Here is a 9,109-nt window from a genome sequence, read left to right as displayed (position 1 = left end):
TGAATAAACGAGGTACAAAAAGAGACTCGATTATTCATGTCAAAACTCGATTGCTCTCATCTTTTTAATCTGTTATTCTTTTACGACGGATAATGTTAACTGAGACAAGTTTTAGCTTTCGGGGTCTCGAGATGATGTTAACTGAGGCAAGTCCAAACTTAACTTTCAAAATATCAAATTAGTTCGGCGTAACATTATTTCCGAGAATGTTATCCCGGAGTACGTAGTTACGGGCACACCATAGCCTTGACTATAGGCTATTTCACAGTCGTAAAGCGTAATGGGTAATCAGGACCACTGCGCGCTAATGACGACTCAATCTCAACAACTTATACAACCACGCTACTGGATTGAATATCTATCGATTAAACAGAGAATTGTAATCTTATGGCAATTATTTTAAGGTTTTGAGGTGTTTACTTTATATGAAAATTTCTCCCCTTTTTTTGGGACACACTGTATAAAGTACTTGTGATGTACTTATTGTATTGATGGTTTTTGTATACCACTTCGGTTACTTGTAATACTTCAGTGGAAAATATCTTGTGGGTTTCATTCTTCAGACAGAAACATTCATTACGATCTTCAACGTAAAAACCATTCTCCATTCCTTTCTTCTTACATTTCAAAATACATTCTACTGGTGATGTTGCAAGAACAGGTTTTGAAGCATCCTTTGTATCAAGACTTGTTGTTGTTTGTTGTTTTTCTTCGCCCAAATACCATTGAGATTGTACCAAAACAATGTTTGTCAAAATTAGCACAATTAACATTTTCGGTGGTTGTGAACCAAGTTATTGATTTGGTGGAATATATTTGTTATAAGCTTACTGACTAAATATCGAGAACTACTAAATCATTTTAAAGCCACCATCACAAATTTATCGAAAAATCGAATGCAAGATTTGGTGAATAGGAGCGTCTGAAGAGAGCGATCGAATGAATCGATCAAATAAGATGAATTCGAAGTTCAGGGTACACGTTTTTTTATAAGAACAAACTATATATTAACACGATAGCCGAAATATTAAGAAAAAGTTGAGAACAAACCCAATCAGCACAGAAAGTCCTACCGCCGTCCTGAAGACGTCTAAATTAGGTCTGTCCGTCCATATCCCGTCCCCCATCCGAAAAAACGTCTTTAGGTGTATTGGCAGACTCCAAAGCACCCAATTTGCTAAGAAATTGCACAAAAGTTCTCACAAAATGGTGAAAATAAGAACATTTTAAGAACATTTATAGGCTTACAACTGCAAAAGGTAAGAACATAAGAAAGCCTTCAAAACTTTTGGATTTTCTTATAAAAAAACGTGAATTTGGAATTGCCTAGACAAACGCTTCGATTTAACAAACTGTACAAACATGGTTCGTATTAAATCAAAAACAATTTGACAGTTACGTGCCCACTGTTATAAGTAGAAAAGTTTTTTTAAGAACATGACATTCTTCTGAATCTGTACATATTCACAGCTTTTTTTTAAATGTTTTTTAAAATGTTTTTATTCGTATGTCTGACGATTGCCGTGTGGCATGAAACTTGAAGTAATGTACTTTTTTAACAGCGAAATTTTGAAATAGATTTATGAATATGACATTAACAAATCTGTGCCTCAGTAATCATTTGAACGAATTTAAGATATTTTATTAAGAGCCAAAGCTAACTTTAGTCAGAACGCAAGACATGTCTGAGAACAATTTATAAGGCTAAAAATCGTCAAAAAATGAGAATTATTCGTCAATCGTCAAGAAATGCTGAATTCCAAGCAATTTATGGGTTTAAGAAGTAACAAGAAGCCCGTTGGACGTGAAGGCCCAGCGAAAAGCAACGTGTTGAAATTGAGCATGCAAAACAGCAAATGTATGACCCCGTTGACATGGATCAAAGTGAGGACAGGAAAAAATTTTTCAAAATAACTGCGGTACTTCTCATTAGTTAGACGCTTGAAATTTTATTGAATGGTCCCCTACCAACCGGGACTCCGGGGGGGGGGGCAGTCAGGCAAATTGACAGACGGGTATGTGCGGCGGTTAAGGGTCAGAATAAAAATGTCCTGGGTGGAAAACTTTTGAAAAGGCCTTTTAATTACATACAGCCGCAACCATGAAAAATGTTTCAATCTTGTTCAAATTTACCCATGAGCTGCATTTTAGTGTCCATTAACAGATACCATAATCAGCATAATTCTGTGTCGAGTTTGAAAAATCAAGCCACCGCGCACCACCAATCGTCAAACGAGACAGATCCAGAAAAAATAATTTTCACGCACGCGTAGCATCATGGGAAAAGTTCCAATCTTGTTCCAATTTACACGTGAGCTCCATTTTAGTGTCCATTACCAAATTCCAGAATCATTTTACTTGAAATAATTATATGTTGGGTTTGAAAATCATACCAAGTCCCACCACTTCACTGTACTGACCGCTGTTAACAGCGACAGATCCAGTAGGACTGTTTTCTTGTGTAGCATCAAGAAAAAAGTTCCAATCTTATTCAAATTTACACATGAGCTCCATTCCAGTTTATTTATTTCTATATCAGAAGCCATTACAGTATTTCCTGAAAATAAAGTCTTTTTGAAAACAAGAAACTAAAAATGAAAGTGATTTAAGGTAGAATCTTCATTCATAGAACTTTATAAAAACTTGAGCAAAGACTATTAGATATGGCAGAATGTTGAAAAAAGTTTATAAAGAAAAATCATTACAAAATTTGATTGGTTTGAAAATCTCTTGACCATTAAAGCAAAGAAAATGTTCAAGAAAGTATGAATCAACCTCCTCGCTTCGACCGCCATCTTGTTTTGTTTTGAAAATTGTTTTGAACGAGCGCGAAATCAGAAAATATATCTTTTATAGCCAGTATCCGACTTTAGCAAAGCTTTTCACTGTCCAGACGGCAAAAAGTGTGGTACTGGTTTTAAGCGCCGTTTCTACCAAAACGGACGGACAGACAGAAACGAAAGAAGGACGGACGGAAAATTGCAAATGAAAGGCCCTATCGCTAGCGCTGGGCCAAAAATAGGATATGTTAATGTATAATATTCTATAAAGTCGAAAAAAAGTGTACAAATCTGTACTAGTTTTAAAGCTAATAGACTGAATATATAAGTTTTAAAGTATCTCGAATTTTCCCTAAAATATGACCAGCATGTGGACAATATGAGGCGATTTGAGCCAACAAAAAAAAAGATAACCTTTATTTACTAACTCTAGCATGTAGATCACTCGGCTCAATATTTACCGGTTGAAATATTCAGTCGGAGAACATCAATATAAATTAGTGATTTTTAGCGGCATTTCTTTTCACTGTTTAAAAAAATCTCAATAAACTGTACAAACGTACCTAGTTCCGATTGCAAACAAATTGACAGTCACGCTTGTCTGTTTTATTATGAGAACAATCTCATTAGAACAAGACACCTGAAAAACATGCAGAGCCTCAGAAAATAACAAAGAGATTTTCTTCAAAGCGGGGTTTGAGTTAGTCTGATTTGCGGGACGAAGAAACGACGATAGGAATTTGAAATTTTCGCGGATCGAAGAAATTTTTCGCGGGTACTTAATTTCGCGGATTAGGCCCTTCCGAATTTCCATTGGGACTTAATTGCGTGGATGACACCCAAATCCGCGAAATCTGCGAATTTTAATCCCCGCGAAAGTTTATCCCGTTAAAACAGGCGAATTTTGAAACAATAACCGTAAAATAACCTTGCTTATCAAAAGCAATATAAACTAAAACTTAAAATTGTTCTAAACAGAAAGTAGTTGGTATGTCATATTTTTTATCAAATTGTTGGAAAGTTCATGGAATTTTGAGTAAAATTTTGCTTGCCATTCCTATTAGTCTAGCAAGCTAGACGACTAATTCAAACAAAGTAGAAAAAAAGCAAAAAGTAATGGAGGGAACAAATTTTAGCCGCGAAATCCGCGAAATTTTATTCCATTAAAGTAGCTTCAGTAAAACAATACAACACAATTAATGAAAATATCATGTCAAAACAGATATGATTTACTTACAAACAGAAATTTTGTCTCTGAAAATTTATATATAATTATTGTCACCATACCATTGTCTGTTAGTTTAACAATCAATTCATAATGTTTTACACTTCTGTGTTAATTAAAAGTCACTCCCGCCCGACGCCCTACTCGAAATCCTCATTTAAAATCAGTTACAGTTTCCCCGTACGATCAGTGGCGTGGTGGCAGGGGGGCCAGGCCCCCCCCAGCGGAGCCCTTTTGAGAAGGGGCGCCCAAAAATAAGGGACGCCAAGAAGGATTTTTCAGGCGCCCATATCGAAAGATTGACAAATGAAAAAACAAAAATGGCGCCCCTCATCACCTCTAAAACTCAAAATTTTCTTGCTCGCTTCGCTCGCACACTCCCTTTTTTGTGTTCATAATGAGCGTATAGAGAGAGGCGCCAAAAACAAAAAATGTTTAAAAAGGGCGCCATATTTGCCTTGGCCACCCCAGAGAAATTTTCCCACCACGCCACTGCGTACGATGGCTTTGTTTTTAACGAATTTTAAATTAAACTTGTCTGTTTATATATTCGTATCACAAATGGTATCTTTTTAAAACATCTCGCAGAATATGCATTAGGATGCTTTGTCAATTTATAGAAGTTGGCCTCGAATTTAAGTGCTGTGTGATCTGCCCGATGGGTTAATATTATGTATGTTTTAATTTTCCTCAACAATAAATTCTTTCGACAAAAAGTGGTAATTTTGCGATGGACTTTGATAGGTATTCTTCGGGGCTACCAAAACTGTGATCAAATCCACTGTTTTGTCGGGCTGTCCAGACTTTCCTTTAAAAATCACTGCTCTGTTGTAAGCATCACGGTCCCATTTCCAAATAAGTTCCCATACCATTGAACCTTTCAAAGCATACTCCTCATTGACACAATAGATGTCACCGTCAACAGGCTTTTTATCCTGTACCGTAGCTAAGATTCCAAATCGAGCATACCCAGCGGGGCAAGTTGGCCTCCAAAATGCTTGATTAAACTTCATCCAGAACCTTTCGTAAGAGATTGGTACTTTGAATATATCGGTATCGCTGGGGTTGACTGGGCTAAGGACATAATTGCCAGTTATTGTGTTATCCACTTTCGGCAATATGAATATATCGCCTAGCCGATACTCCCCAGCTTTGACGTCCAACCGATAAATGTGCAATTCAGGCCACTGAAGAATTGGTGTTGTGGAGGTAGCTTTGCGAATCTTTAGTTTCTTCTTATCTTAAAAAAGCAAGCAAAATCCGATTGGCTAAATATCAAGCATTTTTAACTCTTCGTGCATTTTGGGCAGGGCAAAGCTGGTTTTCGCCTGTTCCGGCGAGTTTTGAGGAGTTCCCGGGTTAAATTATTTGCCGTTCGCCGGGCCTAAATAAGATGCTTGGATCATCTTGTGCTAATTTTGTAATCGACCATACATGTGAATTTATATATCTTCGGAAAACGGTTTAAAATACTGACCTTTAATGACCAATGGGTTTGAATCACCGTATGTTTCTTCGTTACAATACTGAAAAAAAATCAAATATTTTTCAAATATACGTTTTCGAGGAAAAAGAAGTTGTCTCTTCTCCGAAAGACTTTTTTTTTAAACACCACTTTTGTTTCAGAGTATTCTTTTAAAAGATGACTTTAGGTTGATAAAATCTGGTTTAGACTTCATTCAGCCTTTGTTTTGAAATTAAGGACCCATCTACATTAACTAATTATAATTTCTACCTTGGCTTACCCGCTGTTTTTAGACCTACCACGGATGTTCTTTATTTTAACCTTTTGTTTGTTCGTCCGTTCATCTGTTACCATTTTTTCTCGAGGTTGGCTCATTATTTTTTTTCTGATATTTTGCATAATGATTTTTTGTAAGAATACCTTATATCAGGGTGAAAATTGGCCAAATCGTAAGAATACCCTCTAAGTTTCACAGATTGTGATGAGAATAAAGTCACTTTCTATTTGGTTAACAGAAAAAAAGTTTGAAGCAGAATTTTAATTTTAGCTCCCAATGTGCACTCAAAAGTCTCAAACTCTTTAAAATGATCATTTTTCTTGTTTGTATAAAACAGTCTAAGAAATTAAAGATACATTAAGAATAATTGACCCCGGGGGGGGGGGCAGTGGGTTTACCAACTGACGGTATGTGCGGCGAAAAAATTGGCTTTTAGAATCGCAGCCTTACAGTGCAGAAAAAAATCGGTGAAATTCATACCCTTACAGTGCATTTTTTCAAATTTTAAACTCTTTTAGAGCAAAAAAAATCAACATTTTCGAGCAAAAATTTGAAATTTTTCCCAGATTTGCTGAAATTTCCACCCTTACAGTGCATTTATCAAAAGTCCACCCTTACAGTGCATTTATGATATTTTGAAAAACATACCCTTAACCGCCGCACATACCCGTCGGTCAATTTGCCTGACTGTCCCCCCCCCCGGGATTGACCCTCATCCAAAGTACACTATTCTAATACAAAAAGAAGCATGTACTTACTTGTTTATAAACGATTCCTTGCATTGATTCTCCATCTGAATTAATCGCCTGGTCTTGACTCTTCAAACAGAAACATTCATTTTTATCCTTAACATAGAAATTGTCCATTCCTTTTCTCTTGCATTTCAAAATACACTCGACTGGTGATGTTACAAGAACAGGTTTTGAAGCATCCTTTGTATCAAGATTTGTTGTGTTTTGTTGTTTTTCTTCGCCCAAATACCATTGAGATTGTACCAAAACAATGTTTGTCAAAAATTAACGTTATTAGAAGCATACTTCAATTCTGCTATATGGTTTTACTTTGTATACTTTCCTTTCTTCAAATCTTTTCGAGTCGAAACGAATCAACTTTATGATGGACATTAACAATATATTAGAAATTTAAATGTCTTATTTAAATGTCTTATTTAAATGTCAACCAAAAGTAGTACGATAAGCAGTAAGTCCAATTTCGAAATAAAACAAACCTGAAAAGGGTGAGAAGAAGACTGAAACAAAAAGCTGTAGGTGTTATGCTCCCTGGCACAACACGTCCAAACAGCGTCACTTTAATGTCAACAACGTCCTTCTTATAATGTTAGATAAATGTTGAAGCTATTTTAACTGTATGTATAGCCTCTCATTTCCTTTGTTTTTTTGTTTTTCAAATTTATGTTTTGGTTTGACCAACTGTTTTGTTTTGCATGAAGATCAATGGAATCTTTTTTTTGTTTACTTTCTGTTCAACTTTTGGAAAGGTAGGGAATGAAGGGCCCATCTGTCAACCATATATAGTACGGACTTTATTATAGGAAATATATGCCTTTTTTCGTAAGAACATTCTATAAGAACGTCAGGCTCATCAATTTATGTCAAAACATAAGAAAAGATTAAGAACAATCCGTTTCAGTCGAAAACCTGGCCTTCCTCTGTGGCGTGGCCGTATGACCTACCTTTATGGCGCACCTGAAAAATCTAAAAAATGATTTGATTGTTTGATTCTTATCATTCTGAAAATGTGGAAAATAATTCTAAAAGGTTAGACTTTTTTTCTAGCATTAAGAGAAAAAAAATGAGACTAGAACGAAGCTTTCTGTTCTTATATAGTTTCTTCTCGTGAAAAACATGTATCACACGGTGCGGTGATTGGTTTACAGCTTGGCAAGTTAGATGAACAATCTCTATAAGACCTTGCAGGGAGTGTCAAAATTGTTTATTATAATCTCGTACTATGAAAACTAATTTAGACAACCTTTTTTCAGCCCTTTAGTAATAAAAACACCTGAATTAAATTTACGAAGATCTTGTAATTGTCTTTTTTCGATGGTTGCTTCATCCTAATGAGGGCTGCAATTCAAAATTCCATTCTTTTGGCTTAATAAACAGCTAAAATTAGGGGTGGGCTATGTTAAGTAAGCCATTTTTTCGAATCTCTGTTTTAGTAGGTTGTTTAACAAATATGTCAATAGGAAATCCTAATTTTTATTGGAAATGTTGAATAGAAGAAGCACGCTGTCCATGTTTAAATTCGAAAAGTTACGGCAAGGGTTTAAAAAAAGCAATTTAGAATTGACTCATTTTTTTTTTTTTAATCTGATAAAAACAAAGAGTTGCAAAGAAAAGAAAAGAAAATGATGACTTTTGCGAGGAAGAGCATTACAACATTGAAGAGGTTTAGTCGCGCGGCTGAGGTCGAAAAACGTTTCATTTCGTGATACATATATTAGATTCCAAGAAAAACAACGGAAACTCGCGAATTAGTATGTGTAGATTACAAAATCAAAAAGTTTCCACGATATTTGTGGTAAAATCTGATGGAAAACAGGGAATTTCCCCACAATCTGCATTAATTTATGCAAAATTAAACACCTTTTTGACCACAAATAGGCCCATAACTTTTGATCTAGAGAAGTTGGGACTTTGGTGTAATACACTTTTTTGCTCAGTTTGAAGAGCTCTATCATGTGATATAGGTCTTTTTTTAATTTGAAGACCCCCCAAAAATCATGAATTTCCAGGCCTTGCAATTTTGCCTGGAAACGCAAAAAATCGCCATTTACTCGTTACTTGCACGATAATATCGTGGAAACTTTTTGATTTTGGAATCTACATATACTAATTCGAGAGTTTCCATCGAAAAAAGTGGAATCTAAGAGGTGTATCACGAAAATCATTTTCTAGCCACTTTTTTCGACCTCAGCCGCGCGACTAGTTATTTAAAAAAATGTTTGTGGTAGATGGTGTATCTTTTACCGAACTAAAAATATATTTTCGGAAAATCTTTCTAATAGTAGGCCTGATTGGTGTAATTATCGTGAAAATTTGAAACAAAGCACCAAAATTTGAAACAAAGCATGCCTAATACCCTATGGATTGATATTCGAAGGGCTGCCTAGAAAAATCTTAAGGGTAGCCCTTATTTTCGGACCCATTTATTGAAAAATTAGGCTAAAGCCCTAGGTCCAATTTTTATGGAAATTTCAAACTCATTTTAGGCCAAAACCAATTATAGAATCTGAAAGCTCTTGAAAAACTATATAGAAGACTATTAAACGAGTATGGTCGATTTCTGTACTGAACGGGAGTTATTTGATGAAGAAGTGGTGGTTTCCCCCCCATTTT

The 9,109-nt window shown here is 35.5% G+C and overlaps 1 protein-coding gene across 1 annotated transcript; it reads right to left on the bottom strand.

The window, feature by feature from the left end:
* Positions 1-4,353: 4,353 nt before the first annotated feature.
* On the bottom strand, positions 4,354-6,905 carry LOC136802828 (uncharacterized). The gene is made up of 3 exons (XM_067059593.1): positions 6,506-6,905; positions 5,483-5,531; positions 4,354-5,245 (listed from the first exon to the last, which is right to left on the bottom strand). The coding sequence occupies exons 1-3, from the start codon at positions 6,611-6,613 to the stop codon at positions 4,686-4,688; spliced, it is 717 nt and encodes a 238-aa protein (XP_066915694.1). The 5' UTR covers positions 6,614-6,905; the 3' UTR covers positions 4,354-4,685.
* Between the last annotated feature and the right edge of the window lie 2,204 nt (positions 6,906-9,109).

This window comes from Clytia hemisphaerica, unplaced genomic scaffold, assembly GCF_902728285.1.
Source record: "Clytia hemisphaerica strain Z4C2 unplaced genomic scaffold, Clytia hemisphaerica genome assembly, whole genome shotgun sequence".
NCBI lineage: Eukaryota > Metazoa > Cnidaria > Hydrozoa > Leptothecata > Clytiidae > Clytia > Clytia hemisphaerica.
This window is presented reverse-complemented; position numbering and strand designations above follow the sequence as displayed.

Excerpts from the sequence above, each read along its gene's own strand:
- LOC136802828 (XM_067059593.1), bottom strand. The coding sequence starts at position 6,613 with ATGGACAATTTCTATGTTAAGGATAAAAATGAATGTTTCTGTTTGAAG. Across the intron at positions 5,532-6,505 it reads AAGGAATCGTTTATAAACAA|TATTGTAACGAAGAAACATA; the intron begins GTAAGTACATGC and ends ATTTTTTTTCAG. Across the intron at positions 5,246-5,482 it reads AAACCCATTGGTCATTAAAG|ATAAGAAGAAACTAAAGATT; the intron begins GTCAGTATTTTA and ends TGCTTTTTTAAG.